Consider the following 21,895-nt stretch of genomic DNA (forward strand, 5'->3'; position numbering starts at 1 on the left):
GGTAGAATAGAACAATTTTTAAGATATTTCTCTAAACATGACTTTCATTGGGTTGATTTACAGCTAAGCACAGCATTGAGTAGACAGAGACAGTTATGAAAGTGAATGAATCTGGAGAGAGGTGGAGATGCAATAAATTACTGTTGGATACTGTTAACATCACTACCAGCGTCTTTAGGGTATACATGCTGAGTTAAACACATAAACTACCAAAGTTGAGTTGTGGTGAATAAACTGTTTAACTTGTGATTTTTGATAATATCTATACAGCAAGAGTTCAGACTCACTTAGATTTTGACTAGCAGTGTGATTTGTTTAAGTTTTTAATCAAGCTAATTGGAGGGTTTGTAATTAATTAATCAAAATTTATCACATTTAATAAAAATGAGCAAATTTTTTTATTCACAAACCCTTTTTTCTGCTAAATTATTATATTATTAAATGAATAATATAATAATAATACATATGAGTTCAATAACAAAGATATTTATTGTTTTTAATCTGTTATTTAAGTTATTCAACAAGCATATTGGGATAAAGTGATTATATACCCACTGAGGTTACAAATGTTTTAGGAACCTCTGATAATTCATGAAACTACTTTGAAAAAAGTCATTCTTTTGTAATATGGACTGTGGACGCTGATGTTAGCATTGGGGACGTCTGTGCTGCTGCTACATGTTTTGCATCGAAATCCTGTTTTAGGCTTGAATAGCTTTGGTGATGATAGACTAACTTGCACACAATAGTAGTCTTTTCTAACATCCCAACAGAACATTTATGAAGCATAAATTAACTCCCAATGTGCCGAGAGAAGCAGTTTTGTCATCAATCGCTGCCATTTGTGGCTGTCACTTGTGCATCAGAGTTATGGATGTACCAGAAACACGCAAACATTTATGTTCCAGCTAAGGTAAGTACTTTGGGATGTTATTTATTTATTTATTTATTTATTTATTTATTTTGATTAATTCTATTAAAATCTTTAAGACATTAAAAGCAGATGAAGTGGATTCCCTTTGGGTTTTGCATTCTGGTGAAACTGAAACTCATTCCTGGTAAATACTGACATGTTAATCTAATGGAACTCCAAATATCTTTTTTTATATTGTCATAAAAATTTGACAATTGGAACATCATTAATAACATCAGCACATGAAGAAATGTACTTTTTGGCTGTTTATTGAGAGATTTACAGAGCTCTCTTAGTCTGGTAGTGGGACTCAAAGACTTTTTGTTCAGAAAACATGCAGTTGTAAAATTATTGGTTTTGGGATTACCGTGTCAGCTGTGATCAACCCACATTTCATATGATTTCCACAGCACTCTCTGAGAGCTTTAACATCTCTGCAGCTAAAATCTAAATAAGGTTTGGGCATTGGGGGATGTGAAAGTCATTTCAGCGAACGGTCAGATTGTTTGTGAATTGTGTCTCACAGATCTCCACTTTAAGGGAACTTCTTACATCAGGAACACATCAAAAATGTCACACATACTTCAAAGACATCACAAGACTTGATGTTCCACAAAATCTCCTTCAGTTTCTCATGTTGAGACCCAAAGAAGATGCTTTTTATAAACACCAGCCTTCCTGGAAAGTCGGGGAAAAAAGTCACAGCAGCTTTTATGATGACACATAAATGTTTTAGATCATCAAACTAATGTTTATATCTAAGATAACCAGAGTAAATTCACAAGGAAGCTTTCAAATGACATTCAAAAGCCATCCAACCCAGCCTGGACCTGTGTGCAAAAGTAATTGCCCCCTAAACCTAATCACTAGTTTCTCCACGCTACCAACAGGAGGTTTTCATAACTGGCAGTGAGTCTTGTATTTTGCTCTGAATACATTTTGACCATATGTTCTTTGCAGATTCACTTTTTTTTCCATTTAAAATGGAAGGTTTTTAAGCTTGTGCTTAAAAAATGTAATTCAGCCAAAAGTAGAGCATTGAAGACTTGCATTTTATTTTTGCTTTTTTTAAACATTCATAATGCTTTAGATCATTGTCCTGCTGCTTAACTGTAGTGAGGTTGAGCTTATGAAGCAGATTTTCTTTACCAGAATTTACTGGTTGAAAGAATTTACTGGTTGAGAAAGACAAATCATCTGGGTCCGAAAGCAACAATGTTGCAGTAACACCACAGTTTTTTTTTTTTTTTTGGTGTAAGGTTCTTTTTCTGAAAGGTTGTGTTATCATTGCATCAAATGTAACAGGAAAAATAACTGCCCGAAAAAGGTCTTATGGGACTTTAAGATGTTTGCCGCTTTGTAGGTGGGCCTTCATTTCATTTCCATTTTAGTGAGAAAAATGAAAATAGTGTGAACGCATCCAAAGTTGAGTCATCAACTTTGGATGCGTTCACACCAAACTCCCTTCGACCCTGAAAGAAATGATATCAGCCGTTTTCTAGATGTTGTTCTAGCTTCATTTGTTGCCTTCTGCTTGAGTCCTTGATGTGACTTTGGAGTAGTTCTGAGGGTTCACCACTCTTCTTTGTATTTTCATTTGTAGATAGAAGCTCTGATTAGGGTTGACTGGAGTCCTAGAAGATGAGAAGGCTTTGTAAACCATTAGTTCTTGAAGCTTCGTTATATCGGTGTGTGGTGGGTTGTGATGTGGTTAATTATTGAGGGTTAAGGGCATGAGTTTTAGAGAGGCCTTTTAGGTGTGAGTGTGAGTGACTGACAATAAGGCCTGGTGCTGTAGGTGTTTACAAGTTAGTGCCACAAGCACACAAAGCCAAGGCACAAAGTTCTAACATGATCACACCTCAGTCTTGACACAGAGTCATAACTCTTAACAGCAGCCAGACGTGTCAAACAAAAGCTGTCAGATGTTTTGAGTCAAAGCCCTTTATTTTTCAGGGCAACACTTCCACATACCCTGGCAGAGGTGACATTTACCCAAACGTGTCCTGACCTCGTTGGAGTGACTCAATATAAGATGTCACTCGTGAAAAACATGCAATGTATGAATCAACAACCAGTTTTGTGCAGGAGATGAAGCATGGCCCTATTCCCACCCATCCCCAAGCATTCCGCCCCGCCTGCTGCACGCCCATCTGGCCCACAGAGAGGAAGAGGCGCGTGTGGGCGGAGTAGCAGATGAAGTGGGCGGTCCACCATGTGTGTGATAGCTAATGGTGAGGTGTGTGTGTTTGGTTGTGCTCTAAAAATTCTGCAGAGAAGCGGATGTTTGGTTCAGTCATCCATGCAAAGCAGACACCACAGGAAATACCTTTATCTATAGTCTGCTGTTAATGGACATTTACACTTTGACAGTCATGGTGGGGCGATACTTGGATCAAAATAATTTTTTAAAACAATCATGGGATTAGGGCAATTTGTGTATACCTGGGTTGTTAACTTTTCACCTAAATTGACTAGGCCCGGGACTTTAACGCTTTAATTTTTATTAATGAATTAAAACATTTTAACGCAATAAATCACTATTTTTTTAATTTGCAAAGGTCCGGGACAGAACTTTTGTACTTGTGTGTTTCTGGTACGCCTGTAAATATGACGCACCAAGAGTGTTTTGGCTAAAAACACATAATTGGATTTATGGAAAGTTTGGTATTCAAAAAAGCAAGAACAGTGTGACAAGCCAGGTTTAGTTCCTGGCTGCCACAAGATTAATTAGTATATAATTATCCAATCAGACAGATTGGCTATCTTCAGAGACATGTTTAGTAGGTTTTTTTTTCTTTCTTTTCTACATAATCTGTCTGTGGGTTAAACGAAGAAAATTTTAATTTAGACCTTCATGTTTGCTGCTTCCATGCTTTTCCTTTTTCTTGTATTCACTTCTTATTCATGGGACAGGTTTTGCTGTTGCTCCCTCTTTCATGATATATTTCTCTTGCAGTTATTCTCTAAAAAAAGCCCCCCTTTCCTCTTAGTAACATTCCGTCTTCAGACTTTTTTCTGTCTGCCACTCTCATGTCTGTAAAATCCTAATTTTGCTTTCCTATTTTCCTTTCTGCCTTTTTTTTTTTTTTTCCTTCACTCCTCCTTTATCATCTTAGCTTCCTCTCATTTCTTTCGTCTCTCTGGTGGACCAAACAGTCCAATAACAGCTGGAGGAAATTATGCATGAAAACTCATCCGTTGCTCTCTTTAATAATTATCCAGTCATGCAATTAATTGACTTTCCTTTTCAGGAACTTGGTTTTTCTGTCTCTTGCTTTTGCCTCTTCTCTCCACCTGAGCCATAATTTCTTGTTCATTTCAGAGATTTTCATTTCCCACTTTCATTTTTGTCCTGCCTTCTTTGTATAGACCTTTGCAGAGATTGCTGTTATTGAAAAATATTCATTTTTAACTTCAATATTTCTGCATGCTGTTATGAAAAACTGAAGTTAATACAAATATGTTTTGAGAGTGAATAGCTTGCGTTATTTACATGTGAGGATAAATTGTAACAATCTACATTGTAGTAGACCTCTAGAAGCCAAACATGTGCATATTTTTGCCACATCTTGCAGTCATGTATTTACAGATATATTCCTTTAAGTACATAAAATTCTTTCTTACTTCATAATGTCATATTAACAATTTTTTATGATCCGTCCACACATTCTTTTCTGTTTCTACCTCATTAAGTGTCCATCTGAACCTTGTTCTTCATCTTTGCTGACATTCATTTCTTTATTTGTTGTCCCCAGTTTGATTCTTTTCTTGCTTTTCTTCCTGTCTAACTACTGTTGACTAATGGCCACAAGTGCCTTTAAAAGTATTCTGAGGAAGACCCATGTTGGATTGAAATGTCAGTAAATGAGTCATTCTGACTCAAAATCTCTTGTCAGCACCCTTCCTCTATGTAAGTATTTAGAAGAAATAGGAACAGAAGAAGTGATAGCTGCAGTAAAAAAAATAAAACAGTTTATAATTGTTCTTATGATCTGTGTCTTGTGAAATCACAAACACTCAGAGCAACATAAGTTTATTGCATTAATTTATTGTACAGAATGCAGACAAATAAGTGATTAGCTTGCATTGCTAATTGTAGTTAGCATGAATGGTAAGTATGTGACTGGTCATGACCAAACCAGGAACAAGTCTTCCCAGGCGCTTTGAACTCGTTACAGGTTTTGAAAGTGTGGATTTTCAGATTTCTAATGATGTCAAATGCATAAAAATAAAAAACAAATAAAATGAGCAGTTCGTCACTGTACATCTATTGAAGGAAAACTCAATGTGCTAGAGCAACGCGTCTTTTCAGACGTTGTTGTTGAGTAGCTCAGCGGCACAATTAAAAACAAATAAAGTTACAATGTTAAAACTGAACCTCTAGTACTCCATCTTTATCCATCAGCCATTTTTTGTTGTTGTTGTTGTTGTGCAGCTTTCGCTGAGCTCCAGACGGACATCCATGAACTGACACAGGAACTGGACGGCGCCGGGATTCCCTTCTTGGATTATCGCACATACGCAATGAGAGTCCTGTTCCCTGGAATTGAGGATCACCCTGTGCTTAAGGAGATGGAGGTACGGGTCAGTACACCATCAGCCAAATTTCATAGTGAAACAAACTAACCACCGAGTTGACAGAACCTACAGCTAGCAGCCAGTGCTAATCCACTAACACTGCCTCGAAGTGTTTCTGAAGTTGTTTTTAATACTCTTAAAGTGCCCCTCTGGCTTTTCCACTTAATTCCTCTTTTGCCATCATCCCATGATGGGCTTCATCAAAGGCAGGTTTGAAAAAAGTCTGACACTAAAAAGAGCCCAAGATGTCATTTACCTTAAAGCAATCACATAACCTATATTTTACCTACTTTGCCTTTTATGTGTTTATCCTCATCACATTCAATGCAAATAACTTTTCAAGAGCCCTGGTGTCATCTTTAGTCGAGTCTCAGAGAAAAATTTCCTTCAGATTTTTATTTTATTTTATTTTTTTTTTAGTTTAGATAGAGTTCTAAACTTGTGATTCATTTACATAAAATCCTATAAAAACTCACAAGGAAAAAAATGCTTATGAAATAGAAATATGAAGATAGTAGGGAAGGAAATTTAGAGGTTACTAGAACTGCTGTCTGCAGTATACATCACTGCTGAGTTTCTAATTATAATTTAATTTTTTGCATCCACCTTCTGAGTACAGCTGAATGACGACAGTGAAGCTGATATCAACACACCTTTCACCATCCAGACCAGTACGTCTCCAAAAACTGCTCTCCATCAGAGCTAAAAAAAACCCAAAGCTAAGTTTGTAATCAGCAGAATCATTAAGATGTAGAAACCGGTCCTGCTCTGTTGGCTTTGATTGGAGAGCCGACTTTTTGGAGTAAAGGAATAATTTGTTTGACCTTTAACAGCTTCATTTAATCACTCTTATCCAGACAGTGGATTTTCTTTGGAAAGGGAAGCTCTCAGGGTGGTCTTTGAGCAGTTATTTTTTACCTTTTCTATTCATTCTTTGTGATTCAATTTTAGCTTTATTGAAACAAAAAGACCCCCCACTGCCCTGTGAGTTCCACTGGTTTTCAGCTTAAAACTTTAAACTTTTAAACAAATATGTCAGAGTAAAACTGAGGAATTTTGACAGGTTTTTGACACCAAATGCAGATAAAATGGCATTAATGAAGAAAAAAACACATTTGTTTTGTTTGATTCTGCTGTTGCTTCACTGGGCTTCCAACTTGATATTTATATGTTTTTGTATAATTCATTTGGTCCATATTGTGATCATCATGGTAAAATCACAACAGCATTTTTTAAGTGCAGTTGTGTAAGTGCTGTTATTGTAATACTTGGTATGTGTAGAATACTCCTCAACAGGCACCTCAGCTGCACACACCTAAAGCAGTTTGACAGGATTTTGTGGTAGTGGTCTACATAGTCACAGAAATGTCCTCTTATTGGTGACTTCACTGTTGTCTCTGAACAATTTGAATATGAAGCAGCCTAAAGTACAAAAGAAGGAATTGCTAAAAAGGCAAAAATGTCGTCCTCCCCTTTTCTTACCCGTACTCTCCCCTGCAGGTGGGTGCTTTCTCAGTCTGGTGGGCTATAAAGTCTCATATTATTTATTCACATAAGCCACTCAAAGACGCCTCTCAAATGCTTTAATTCTTTACTCCTTATGAGTGTTATTAGTCACAAGTAAGAGAAACAGTACAAAACCAAATTACAGCCTTCGAAACAGATCAAGATGTCAACCACTGACATGATCGTCATTAACCAAAGTCCCTAAAGCATGAGTGCACCTTTTAATTTAAAGGTCAGCTAGGCATTGAGCAAAAGGGTGCTCCCTTGTTTTATTGCTGCGTCTAGACTTTATTCTTTGTCCCTCTGTATTTCCCTCCAGGCTTGATCGTATAATCCAATGGCCTGGGTAAACCAGTGCTCTTCTCTTTATTGCTCTGTGTGGCCACTCTCTATCTTAAGTTGAGCAGACAAACCGCACACATTGACAGGAGATCCAGATGTCCTCACATATGTGGACATAAAGCTGGAATCAGCCTTAAAATCAGGTGAAAATGCAGTGCTGTATGTACACACATCCCTCTTCTATCTTTGCCTTATCTCATTCTTTTTTGTTGTTGTTTTTTTTTACTCTAAGACCCATCACTCTCAGCTTTCCCCCCCGGAGGCTTGGGAATCTCATTTAGCACTTTACAGAGAGGTCCAGACACTTTATTATGGCGTGTCTGAAGAGTGGAGGAACAGAAGTGGGGGGGAAAGAATGAAAAGGGAATAAGTGTTAGGGCGTGTCAAAGTTAAAAAGATACTCACCAACGAAGGATTGGATCAATTCAATATGAGTCGAAGGATGTATAAAAAAATAAGAATGAGGGTGAGAGGAAGAATTAGAGCAGTGAAGGAGGGTATCTTCATGGGGTTTAGTGTGTTGTTAAGTAGTGACAGGTGCCAGCCAGGGGAACAAGCAGGGTGCACCTCTGTCACCAACACTGACACACATATAATCCTGCCATGCCCTGATGTGCCTTCCTGTTTACAGTGCTCTCAATTTCCTGCTTCTCTCCGAGTTTGACAGAAATGCTTTTCAGGTGGAAACTAGGCCAGATAGACACTTAGAGATAGCTCAGCATTTTTTTTAAAATGAGGTTGAGCCTATGTTTCAAAATGTCACAAAAAATAAGGTCCAAGTTAGGCTTGATTTCCTTGACTGGTTTGGAGCAAATGACCCCGACTACGCAAAATATGTCACTTAATTACATAAGAGACATCATATCAGATGTTGACACTGTATGTAATTGTAATAAAACAAGATGTAGAGGTTGCCTGTCTAGGCAAATATAAGAGAAATAGATAGAGAGTTCTGACCAGGAGGTTTGGACTTATACATTTTTCAGTTTCTTACCACTGGTAAGGCATTGACACACCAGTTGTTGGGAGCAATCCACCATTTCCATCTCAGCCAAGAGAGCCTCTTGCTGCCCCCCAGGCAGACCGCCCTGCCCTGCGTTCTGGAGCTTTGGACTGTGGCCAGTTTGCTACGTCAGAACTTATTCAGCAAATGTTTCCATTTCCCTCTTTGGTTAACACACCAAAGAGGGAACCAAAACCAAAAACCATCACAAACAAGTATAAAAATGTTTTTTTCTGAAATGGAATAATTTTGAATTTTCTTATTTCCTTCAATGTTTTCTAATGTGATGATTCAAACTATGCCTTTAAAAAAAAATTAATGGAAATTCACCTGCTATAAATCTGGAAGGCATCTGTTGATCATGGTGCATCAAAAACAATCTGACCATCCAGTCCAGTTGCATCTGGTCAGTGGATTACTTTCCAAGTCAGATGTGTTCAGATACAGCAACTTGAAAGAGACTTATGCTGCCTTTGTCCTTTCTGTCAGCCCATGGCAGTCATGACCTCACATGTTCTTTATTTTGTGCACTCGGGTTGCTGTTCTATGAAACCTCACCTCTGTGCCCAGACCCTTGTTTAATGCCACCTAACCTGAAATACCCCCAAACCTCAGACCTTCAACCGACAAATACCTTGCGAAATTTTAGTAGCTTTGCTAACTGAGTTTAACAGCTTCATTTAAGGGAATTGTACCTTGTAGTTGCATGATTAATTGCTTGTTACATTGGATATTACCGTTATGAATCAGAAAAAAATCTCACTTCTCTTGGTTTGTCTTCCCGTTTAGCTGATGCTAACACCCAGTCCCAGTCAAAAAACTGCCATCCTAAAACTTTAGCTTCCAAAATGTCATAGTGGTTTATGCAACAGTTTTATCAGCTGTTTAGACCTTCATAATGTTAACATGCTTATTAAACCGAACATTATGTGTATTTTCAGAAAGTATATGTAGAAGGTGTTATATCACTACTGACCTTCCCCTTTGTAATTTTTTTTTTATCTGTATCCAATAAGAAGATAAAAAGCCATTTTTCCTTATTTTCACATTGCTTTATAGGAAGTTGTGTGTTCTTATACATCTTTCCAAGCTCCTGTTTAAAACAGCCAATGTTGGTGAACCATATTCTGATAGTTTACTGTACACATAATTATCAGACTTGGTGTAAAAAACTGCCCAACAGAAATGCAATGGCAGTATGATGGTTCATAAAAAAGATGTTTGCCTAAACTGATAACTGCAACTGATTCAAAACGGCACAAATGCACTTTGGTCTTGGATACCTGTTAGCTTCAGCCTCTGGTACCTGCTTATTATAATTGATGTTAAATGTAAATGTGGATGCTAAAAGAGTGTTTTGTTAAAAGCAAGATATTAACTGCGCTCAATCTTTTTCAGAACTCTGCTTCAAAGTCGTAAACTATCCCTTTTGGCCTTAAAGCTCTAAACGTTTTATGAAAGGGGCTCCAGCTAAACAACTGAGTCGAAATTAAAGTTGATCTGATGAAATTTAAGATTTAAATTTAAATCCTTTGAGTACATTACAGACAGACACGCAGACAGGCCAGATGGTTTGAATGCACGTGGCTCTCTGGCAAAGGCAACAATTAAAACCTCTTGTTTCATTGATTTTTCAACTGGAGAAAGGTCCAAGGCTTTCGCCCCCCTCATGTCAAGCAGACAATCGTGTTAGATTGTCTGCTAAAATCGTTTGACATCAAGCACATCACACAGCAGCACAGAAGGAGGAGGAGTAGCCAATCAGCCTCAACTTAGTGTTTAACAAGACAGTATTGGGTCTTGGCACAAGCTAAAGAAATGTCTGGTTTCTGATGTGTTTCTTAGCATGTATTAGTCTTTCTAAGTCATTTTTGAAAACTCTTTAAAAAAAATCTATTTTTTTTTACATTTCACTTTTTCATGAAATTGTTTTTGTGCTTTTAAATAGCAGGCTATATTTGCTCATTTGTTGCATCACTACACTTCAGTGTAGTACAACTTGAAACTCCTCCAGCTTTGCTGAATTAAGATGATTCTTTAAGAGAAGCAGACCAGAACTCCTCCAGAGAAACCTAAAATAGTTACTGCCTGTTATCACAAATGCTTGATGGAAGTTTTGCCGTCATGGATGTCAGGACCAGTCATTAGGTTTAAGGTTAATATCATTTTTCATATCAGCTCAGGTTGGTTAGGATTGATTGTTTTCCCCCTAATAAATTAATTCATCATTTTAAGATTTCCATTTTAACTCCAGTTATCCAGGTTATCTAAAAGTGCGTGATGTGTGAAAAATTAAACTGACAAAAAAAAACAAACAAAAAAAAAACAGCAAAAGACAAAAGCTGAAGGTTTTGACAAGATAGCAAACTTTATATGGTATTATATTAACAGATTAGAAATAGACTCTCACACTGAGATTGATTCAAAAGGAGCGCAGACATGAAATGGACCAGGAGGTTTGAATCTATAAAGGCCTGGGCCGTCAAATCGGCCTAAGAAAAGAACGGGAACAGATTTATTGGTGGAAAATGTCATTTTCCTTCCATTTGACGCTCATGCTGTCCATCTGTCACTGTGCTTTTATTCAGGTCCAAGCCAATGTTGAGAAGGCACTCACGCTGTTTGGTCAGCTCTTGACCAAGAAGCACTTCCTGCTGACATTCATACGGACACTTGAGGCTCAAAGGTCTGTTTTCATTGGTTTAATTTATATAAATAATTTGTTTTGTATTTTTATGTATTTAAATGAATTTAACAGATTCTTTTTAGGGAATCAAAGCTTGTACTTGCATATTTAATTGCTTGTTACTCTGGATATTAGTTATTTAAAAAAAAAAAATCTACAACATTACAAACACTAATTGTTGTGTTTGGTCATAAATTAGACCACAAAAGACTAAATTTATAATGAAAAAGTTGCAAACATGAACAATTCAGCAATGCTAAATTAGCTGGAAAATCCCTCTTTGTGCAACATTTAATTAAGATTAAATAGGCATTAATATTTAAAACAAAACCTTTATATTAATTGTGCACTTTTGAATTTATAAGAAGAAAGCTTCCAGTGGGAGACAACAAAAAGCCATTAAACTGTGTGGGCTGTTCTGATGCTTTGCCAGGTCGTTTTCGATGCGGGATCGAGGCAACGTGGCGTCTCTGATCATGACGGCCCTGCAGGGGGAGATGGAGTACGCCACAGGGGTCCTGAAACAACTGCTGTCTGATCTGATAGACAGAAACCTGGAGAGCAAAAATCACCCCAAACTGCTGCTAAGGAGGTGAGAAAGGAGAGCTTTGGATGGCTTAAACTCAACTGGTTTACTTTCCTTCTGTACAAGTTCTACTGAAAAACTTTACATAGGATGCCGGTTTGATTGGATTTTATTAAAAGTATTGTTCAGTTTAAATTAATTTCAAAGTTTATTTAGAGACATTTTAGCAAATATTTTTGGGCTCAGAAACATTTTAACTGTAAACGCAAACACTATTTAATATATATTTAAAATGTAAAGAAAAATGCATGATCTTTAAAGTTCCTCACTTAACACCACTGGCCCTGTGGGGAAAAACAGACACCCTGGTGTAAATTGCTCTGCTGCTTTGGGGATGTTCAGGACAATGACATAATAAAATGCCACACAAATTAAATAAGAAAAAATCATTTCTGTTTACTGGCATATCATGATGAATTTGCAGGTCATTTCTCAGATCACATTTTACCTTTCCAACCTCACATTGCTTTTGGGTTGTGTAGTTATTTTGTTGTGGTTTTCTTTTACTTAAAAATAATTATTTTATAAAAATAATTCAGAATATGTTTCATCATCATATCTGGAAACTCACCAAGGCTGTTGTGTATGTCCAGAAACAAAACCTTGGTCTGATCATTTCTTGTTTTGCTCTTTTCTTTCATGTTAGAACGGAGTCTGTTGCTGAAAAGATGCTAACCAACTGGTTTACTTTCCTCCTGTACAAGTTCCTCAAGGTGAGACATTAATCTTTATCATAATTGAGTATATTCATTGAACCATATAATCTAATCTTGTTTATATGGTTTATTGTTCAGACAGCCTAGTGTCATGGCTCAGTTTAGCGTGTTAGCTTGGGCACCTTCACTTAATGCACAGTACGCAGATAGAATGGCAGAAATAAAATGTTTTTCACAAGGCTTTGTTTACCTTGTGTACCTCATAAAAAGCTGTTAAAGACATACATTTTTGGCTGCGTCCTTTATGTTTGTGTCATGTGACCCACTCAGCCGGCGCTCAGTTTCCCCTCAGGCTGACAGCTGTGTGGGAGAAACCTTGAGCTCTGCACGCAGCCGTAACACTAGAGGTTAAAAAGTATAATATTCAAAGCAAAGCACCAAGTTTATGAAACAGGTAAACAACTTTTCTTCCGAGTTTTATCTTCTCGTATGATTCACTGGAACAAGTAAACATTTGACAAGTGGGATGATCAAAGAGTGATATCAAAACACAGAAGACGCAATCTAGTGTTAGCATGGTATTGCAGAAAACTTCACACACAAATATCAGCAGAAGTGACACATAGAAGTAACTACTGAATAGTTTGTAGCCATGCTGGATGGAAACTAAAACCCAGGAGAGTTTTAGCTGAATTTTGTCAGAACATTTTAGAATCTTTCTGAAACCAAGTTGTTATTCATGTTCAAGCAAAGAAGACTGTGGCAAAAACTGTGTGGACAAAACACTTGGTGAGAAAAGAACTAGCAATAAAATGTATGTTTGTATCTGGGGATATTTTAACTCTATAAATAACTACTATTCAATCTTAAATCCATCTGTTGTTATTCTTTATCTGTATAAAAACTATTTTGAAAAAACACAAAATGCCTATTAGATTTTAAGAGATTAGCAAAAGTGTGAATTAACATAAATATATTTTCCTTCAGCAATTTGCATGTTCTACATGTGTATGTGTGGGGTCTTTCCAGGTACCCCACACATACATTGAGACTTCAGACTTAAAACCATGAGTTCAATCATGGTTTTAAGTCCAAAACCTTGACTTAAAGGAACAGTATGTAACTTTTAAAAAATATTATTTGTACTTGTTTTCGAGTAAAGGATCAGTCTCCTTCACCTCCTCCCTGAACGATTACTGCCGTATCAAGATATGCATCGCTGCTGGTCAAAAACAACCAAATAGAACCATGAGGAGGGGCTTAGCGCTGTCATCACTCTTGTGTTCATGCTGCTAAATGTGCTGAAGGCGGAGAAACAACTTACAGTTTCAGAAAAACTGTTTCTCCACCATCATTGTTGTCAATGCTAATTAGCTTTGGCATTCATGGCAACCTCTATTGCTGTGAAGCATTACATACATGCGGGTAATTGACATGCTAAGACCCTCCTCCTGGCTCTGATTGTTTTTTTTTCCGACTAAGCAGTGTATTTAATCAGATGAGAGCAGGTCCACATCGAGAAGGCAGAGGAGCTCAATTAGGCTTGTATGTGTTGTGTGTGTGTGTGTGTGTGTGTGTGTGTGTGTGTGTGTGTAGGCGTGTGTGTGTATCTGTGCAGGAACAGATTAATATTTTACCCTTTAACTGCCACGAGGACACCAACATCCTCATGGACCCATTGACCTGCATGTAAGTGCTTTTGGGGCAACAGTTAAAGGGATGACTAAATTTGTACAAATTTTCTATTTAACTATTCAGTTCGACAGTTTTTTAGATACCTGGAATTCAGAAAAAAATGGGATATAATGCAATATATATCCCCAGAACATTTGGCAAAAAAGTCAAATGTTTGTTTTTGCCAAGAGACAGTCCCTTCTTTCCTAACTTTGCCCCCTTGTCTCACACGTCCTCTTCACTGATCTTTTTTTCTTTAGCTCACATCTTCTTCTCCTCTGATCTCTCTTTCATCTCTGTCTTTCTTTTGTCATTATTGAGCTGTCAGTCTCGTCTCTCCCTTAAGGTCATTTGCCTCTCCAGAGGGTGTGGGATGTGGCACACTGCTGTCCTCCTGCCTTCATCTTTGTCTTCTCACTTTCTTTGTGCCTTGATTAAAAAAACCTCAATAAAAACACATCCAGGATAAGGATTTTTGTTTTTATTTCAGATATTTTCAAAATCTGAAGAGAACTTCAAATTTCATACATTTTTTTTAGAAATTTGTTTTCAAAAGATTGAAACATTTACATTCAGATAATTCTGTGTTTTAAAACACATAATAATTGGAGCCTAAATTTTTCCACATATTTTTATGTCTTCTAAATAAAAAAATAATCAAACTTCTGGCATATTTCAATTGATTTAGCACTAACATTCCAAATATGTAAACCTTAATGTAAAAATCTCCTTTTAATAAGAGTGGTTGCTGTAACCTTGAAAATTGACCACCTAGCATGTTTAAGGCAGCTTGATAAAAGCCATGCAGTGTGCAGGCCAGAGCTCCGTGTTGTGGAGAAGCTCCCAGCGAATGCAGAAGCGTAACACCCCGGTGTCTTCAGCAGCTGCCTGCTTAATTGGCCCTGATGCAAACAAGCTTCTTGAAACTCATGTAGATGGAACGAGGGACTAAGGAGGCCGAGGACAAGAAAAGGTTGAAGATGGGCTGTGCTGCGTCATCGTCATCAGACGTTAGTAAAACAGGAAAAGAAAATCGAGGAAGGAGAGACAGGCAGCAGATCTGACCGGACTGAACTTAGAAATGACAAGTGTTTGATCATTAAAGTTTGTTTTTGAAATAACTTTCATTCATATGTAAATGATTCGTGAAAGTTTTCTCAACCCTTTCTTTTACATTTTGTGAAATTAGGACATTTTTTAATATATTTTATCGGGATTTTATGTGAGTAAAGAGAGTAAAGTAAAACTGAGACATAAGAGGAAAATCCAAAATGTTTTCCAACATTTTTATAAATCTGAACCGTGCTAAAAAAGTCAGCATAAAGTTATAAATCAATAAGCAACTGAAATAGAGTTACATTTTCTTTTCATTTTTAAAAGTAAAGAGTGAATACAAGAGATGAAGTACAACAAAAATGGAACGACAATAGGACATTGTGGACTGATGTTAAAAGGGGAAAAGTGCAAATGTGTGTGTTGGAAAAAAAGAAACAAGTTATTGAGGATGCTTGAAGGTGAGATGGAAAAATTTGTACTTTCCCTCCTTGTTCTCATCTGAAGCAAAACACACACATGCACACACACCCAGCCAGTCTGAAGTATCTCCCCAAGCAGCGCAGTCAGTCATTAAACTCTTGTCAGGATGAGTGTTGGCCGTGATGTGTCCTCCTTCTTCCATCTAAACTGCTGCTCCATCAGCTGGGGACTTTTCCTCAGGCCCAAGTGATGACTAATGACACTATTGATTGGCAAGTGTCTGTGATGGAGGGAGGAGGGTACGAAGCATACTTACAGTGTGACATCTGTGTCTGCTAGCAAACGCTCAACAGCTTTTAGTCGAGTCCAGAGGGAACAGAGTTTACGTAACAACTTTATCATTCACATTTCAAGACAAACTCAAACGCAAACCTTTTCAAGGATCTGTGGATAATTTTGGACAGGTAACACAAATATTCAAGATTCCCTTTGAACAACAGCAGTCCTGAATCATCTCTTGTGGTTGTACCACACAAGTTTTCCATTAGCTTTAGGTCTGGAGACTGAGGTTGTTGTAGAACAGGGTGTCAGCTCATCTTGAAGTCTTAATATATCTTATATTCATTAGGATAAATTTAAGTTGGCCTTCAATACATTAATCAGGTCTTATCTGTTGTCGTGCCAGGACTATTTAATCTCCTACATTTTATGTAATTTATTTTCTCATAGATTATTAATTAGATTTTCCTAAAACAGCAATCACCTCTTGACCTCATGATTCAAACACAGTCGAACAAAATTAAAAACAGGTTTTGCTCATTTTATTCCAGGAGTTTTGAGGTGTTCAAGTACTCCAGCAAACTGTTTACCTCAAGTTTTTTTTTTGTCCCTTTCATGCTGAATTACAGATTTTATTTCCAGCTTCCCTTCTCAAGCTGGAAATGATTCCAGCTTGAGGAAAATCCCATTTTGCCTGAGGTGAGATAACTCTGATATCCTTGTGCCTCCTCCCTCACCAGGAGTGCGCCGGCGAGCCTCTGTTCATGCTGTACTGTGCCATCAAGCAGCAGATGGAGAAGGGACCCATTGACGCCATCACAGGAGAAGCCCGCTACTCCCTCAGCGAGGACAAACTCATCAGGCAACAGATTGACTACAAAACATTGGTCAGTAAACTTCCTGCGTCTTGGGGCCTGTTCGGTCTCAGTCACTTGACGGGTTACTGAGCTTTAGTCACACTAATCAGCTGTCTGACTGCAGAAGACTGCTTCCCTGATTAGTGAGGAGTATGCTCAGCTTCCCTCCATGGTAAACATGGCTCTTCAGTACCTGCGCTGTTTGGTAGAGGGATGTGATCTGGCAATGAAGTGACTCATCTTCTGCCCAGTGCTAACTATGTTGTCTATCAAAACAAAGCACTCATACTTTGGACTGGAAACACAATGAGGCACATGAGGTTCCCCAGTAGTTGTTTTGGTCGACAATCAAGTGTGAATGTTGAGTTATTTTGGATCCAGTCGGTCCAAGCAGACCGGGAGTTCAACCAAGGTTTGAAGTGGCTGCTGCATAGATGTAAAAATGCCGTCAGGTACCTTCACATCCACCTGAACAACCATACAGACCTCTCAACAGCTGGTAGTTAGCATGAAGCACTCCTGATTAGGCCCAGTAGCATCTGTTTGTAACCATGCTTTCTGCCCTGTTGTTTTTTTCTGCCAGACGCTGCACTGCGTTAACCCGGAGAATGAAAATGCCTCAGAGGTGACGGTCAAGTGTCTGAACTGTGACACCATCACTCAGGTCAAGGAGAAATTGCTTGATGCCGTGTACAAAGGCAGCCCTTACTCACAAAGGCCAAAGGCAGCTGATATGGACCTTGGTAAGCCATGCGGTTCTGTCAGCAATAAACAATAAGAATAAAATTGTATTAATCTTTCTTAACTTTCCCGCTTCACATATTCAATAATGATTTCAAACTTTCTCTAACTAACCCTAACCCTTTCCCTGCGCTGGTATTTATATAAACCCTCTTCTCTTTGCTTCCAACTTCTTTACCCTCTTCAAAAGAATGGCGTCAGGGTCGGATGGCCAGAATCATTCTACAGGACGAAGACGTGACGACCAAGATCGACAATGACTGGAAAAGACTCAACACACTAGCTCACTATCAGGTAAGCAAACACACAACAAGTGCACATAAACACAATCCACTGAAAGAGATTCACACGCAGGTGTGTGTGTGTGTGTGTTTGCTGTGCAGGTAACAGATGGCTCAGTCATCGCCCTGGTGCCAAAGCAGAACTCTGCGTACAACATCTCCAACTCCTCCACCTTCACAAAGAGCCTCAGCAGATACGGTGCGGCTCGCTTTCTTTTCTCAGCTCCATTCCATTTGAATCATTCCATCAATGATTTCTCTCTCTGCCTCTCGTCCCTCCACAAGTCTGAGCTCTCTTTCATTCACTCTTTGTTTGTCAGGGTCGTGATTGGGACCCATTTTTTCTTACCTCCCCACCCGCCTGAGTGAATGGCAATCCTTTATATCCATTGCCATCAACCGAGGCCAAGGCTATTCCGTGGCTATTGCCAAAGCAGTCCATAAATGACGGGCATTAAAGCAGACACCTCGCTCTCTGGCTGACAGGGTAAAAAAGAGAAAGGACACCTGAAAGTCACAGAGATAGAAGCCCAAGCATTGTAAGCTTCACTGGAAAATCAAATTATTTACAGAATAAATTACCCTGTGGAAACAAACCAAGAAAAAACCCTTGTCTGGTGCAGATTGGGTTTTGTTAACTCTTGCAACAACCACCTTTACCAAAAAGGTGGTTGTTTTGGTAAAGGTGGTTGTTGCAAAAGTTAACAACTGAGGCGGGAAGCTGGAATTACAGACAGGAAGCTAACTTTTTTTTCTCCGTCAGATCTTCTGGTGTCTAAAGAAATTACCAGTGAGTGATTTCAGGCATTTTGCGAATGCCTGTGTGAGTTTAACTTATTTTAAACAGTATTGTTCAAAAGTAATTGAAATCCCAAAGCTAAATTTGATTAAGTTGTATTAAACCTTTTGAATAACAAAAAAACAATAGATGAATTTGATTCTCTCTCTCTTGCACTTTTACAGCCATATAAGTTGCAGACATGCGACAGAGAATAAATTTACTTTGAAACAGTTTCTGACATTTCCAAGCTTCTTCTGAATTCACGTTAGTGATAGTAAAACCAACAAACTTTGAACTTTCATTGCGTAACATTGAACACAATCAAAACATTGAGTCTTTGGTGCATTGACTGATTGGAAAATGATCCATTTTCCAGCTGAAAGTCGGATGATTCGGATCACCTATTAAGTTTTTGATGGAGATCTAAAAAATAACATGGGTGGCAGAATTTTATATCACAAACAAGTGTAGTCAAAGTATATGAGGCTTTATCTCACACCAGACAGAGACAGGATGTTTTAGTACAGTAGATTGTTAATGAGAATTATATATATATATATATATATATATAGATATATATATATATATATATATATATATATATATATATATATATATATATATATATATATAAATAATTGAAAAAAATCCCTTCTCACCCACCGCGGGTAGTTCTTATCCTCTGAACTAATATCAGTTGACAATGATGTTAGTGCCACTTTATAGTGCACACCTACTATATGTCATAGATATATTGCAATTACTTAAGGCTCTGTTTTTGTTTGAACATGATAATCTGCTTGTTCTTGTGGAAGGAGATGTGCATGTGAGGGGAAAATAATCGGCCAGCCATGGTCATGATGAGTTTAGAGTTAAATCCTGCTGACAAAAGCAGGTACACCACCCAGTCTTTCACTTTTCTATCCCATGTTGTTCTATTACTCTCCCTTTTACCCCCTTCTCTCCTGACCTTTTAATTTCTCTTTCCATTTAGCCGGCCACCCACCTCTCCCTGTCAGCTCCTCCACTGTTTCAGCTCTTCTTCTCACGCACTTTTCCTTTCTCAAGCAACAAAAGTGATTGTGGCACATATCGGCTTCTGCCTCCTGCTTTCTGGCCCCGGGAGCAACAACTACTGAGCAGATAATCATAATCGTGTTCCTCTGTTCACCCCACCTCTGCAGCAGCACCCCAGACACAGACTTTTCTATTGTAGAAGAAACTGTTGCAGATATCTCACTGCTTCACTCTAATCAGCTTTGACACTCACACTATAAATAATGAAACAGACACAGAGGCTAGAAGAAAAAAAAAATGAGTGAGGAATATTTTGATGGAAGACTGTGATTCTGTTGAAATCACCGACCTCTGAGCAATATCATTTTGGTTCCTGGTAGATCATCTTTTCTCTTGATTGTTTAGAGAGCATGCTGAGGACGGCCAGCAGTCCGGACAGCCTGCGGTCCAGAACGCCGATGATCACACCAGACCTGGAGAGCGGCACCAAACTGTGGCATTTGGTGAAGAATCATGACCATTCGGACCAGAGGGAAGGGGACCGAGGGAGCAAGATGGTCTCTGAGATTTACCTGACCAGGCTGCTGGCCACAAAGGTAAAACACAGACAGGCAAGAACACAACCTGAAACCGTTCAACTACACTGGACTATAACTAATTTCATTAATATCGGTTTTAAGAGAACACGATGCACCTCACCTGTTTTCTTACATCTTCCATGTTACAGTGATCCAGAGTGACATGGCTGAAACACCGTCTCATGCGAGCACAAAAACTTTGTAGCAAAAGCTTTTCTTTCTTTCTTTTTTTTTTAAATTTAGATGCATCAACTAAACATATTTATTTTCATAATTTCAATTTGCACAATTATATATTCATTGGAAACACATATACTGAGTGTAAATGTCATATGTATGTATATAGCACATTTAAAAACAACAATGAAATCAACAAAAACAAAAAAAAAGAAATGTAATTACAGGAGACCATAACCAAACAGATTTTATGAAACTCAGATTGAACTCAAATTAACCACCAATTTAAAGAAATTATTTTTCAAGAGAGATTTATAAACTTTTCAACACAAAAATGAAGGGGCAGTGATGGAAAATTTTTGAAAAACACTTTTTTAAAGGTTAAGGAGAACAGTTAAGTAATTAAGTTCCAAATCATTTAAAATTTTAAAAGTAAGTAAAAGAATCTTACTTTTCCTGTGAAAATGATTACAAAACTGAAAACTGGCTATCACAGCTGCTGAATTTCTTCAACAATACTGGTTTTGTGGAAATGTTGACAAATTCCCAAGATACATATTTTAAGTTTGAAATTTCTTCTCTCTGTGGGAATCTTTCAGCATGTCTCTCCATATGTCCCTCGCTGTCTCCCAGTTCTCCATCTCTTATTTAATTGTCGATCGGGGAAGGTAAATAGAGCAATGGGCAGCAGTTACAACAGAACCATCCTTTCAATTTCCACTGGCAATAAGAGAAACAGATTAATAAAGGCTGGGCTTGGGGTGCAGGGAGGTTGATACCGGGGATGTCAGGAGACAGGCAATTTGTTAGGGAATTGAAGATCTGGTCATGCATGATGAAAATAAAAAAAAACAGATTGGTAAATTCAATTGAAAAGCAAATCTCATCCCTGTCCTCTCAACATCACCGACTTTCTGTGGCGAGCAGCCTGGACATATTGTCTCTGCAGATTCCAGCACTTTTATTCCTGTTTGGGAATTTTTTTTTTTTGTTTGTTTGTTTTTGGGGGGGGCGTGAGGGTTGTAGTTACAAATGCTACTCAACCATTGCTGATGGATTCTCCAAAAGGCAAAAGCTTTTTTAAGCTTAATTATTTATGCTGAATTTAACTTTTGTATGCTGGGAATCCATTAAATATTAAATGATTGTCAGTCTAATTTGAACTAAACCTGCTGTCACATTGTATCATATTATTAAACATGTTGACAAACACAGAAATACTTGAGTCTGGGTTTAAATGAAAAGAATGGAAGCGTTTCTAAAACAAATTCACAGTTCACACATAGCATGTGAATTTGAGATAAAATATGTAACATTCAGTGTGTTCTGTTACATTCTGGATGGGATACGTTACTTTAGCTAGTATGGGGTTAAAAGTTCACTGTCCTGTTGATGGTGTAGGACCGCCCACAAGAGCTCAAATAAACATTAGTTAACTTTTGAAAAAATTGTTCTGCTGTTTTCCTCATTGAGATGAGTGAGTCTTCACCATCGCAGACAGACAATCTGCATAATGTAGCATGATCTCAAGAAACATTACTATTGCTTATTGTGGCAGATGCAGACAGATTCAATGATGATACCTGAGTCTGCAATTCCATAGAGTCAGATGGATGCAAAGTAATGTGAAATGGTTGTAAGATTCCCCACATTACTGAGCCAGTCAGGTTGGAAATGGAACCATATTATTGATAAGGTCTTTAGTTTTGCCTTTCTTTTTCAAAATGTTCTCTGAGCTAAAGGTTGATTTGATATGTTAAA

The 21,895-nt window shown here is 37.9% G+C and overlaps 1 protein-coding gene across 1 annotated transcript in view; it reads left to right on the forward strand.

Annotated features, from left to right (window-relative positions):
* Nucleotides 1-21,895, forward strand: part of LOC129371592 (plexin-A1-like) — a 260,658-nt gene that overhangs the window by 229,832 nt on the left and 8,931 nt on the right. The window contains exons 21-29 of the mRNA XM_055048267.1: nucleotides 5,352-5,494; nucleotides 10,934-11,031; nucleotides 11,465-11,623; nucleotides 12,264-12,330; nucleotides 16,443-16,589; nucleotides 17,143-17,302; nucleotides 17,491-17,594; nucleotides 17,684-17,780; nucleotides 19,785-19,975. Of these exons, the coding sequence (XP_054904242.1) occupies nucleotides 5,352-5,494; nucleotides 10,934-11,031; nucleotides 11,465-11,623; nucleotides 12,264-12,330; nucleotides 16,443-16,589; nucleotides 17,143-17,302; nucleotides 17,491-17,594; nucleotides 17,684-17,780; nucleotides 19,785-19,975 (1,166 nt within the window). The remainder of the gene's footprint in view (nucleotides 1-5,351; nucleotides 5,495-10,933; nucleotides 11,032-11,464; nucleotides 11,624-12,263; nucleotides 12,331-16,442; nucleotides 16,590-17,142; nucleotides 17,303-17,490; nucleotides 17,595-17,683; nucleotides 17,781-19,784; nucleotides 19,976-21,895) is intronic.

This window comes from Poeciliopsis prolifica, unplaced genomic scaffold, assembly GCF_027474105.1.
Source record: "Poeciliopsis prolifica strain line A6 unplaced genomic scaffold, Auburn_PproV2 SCAFFOLD027, whole genome shotgun sequence".
Taxonomy (NCBI): Eukaryota; Metazoa; Chordata; class Actinopteri; order Cyprinodontiformes; family Poeciliidae; genus Poeciliopsis; species Poeciliopsis prolifica.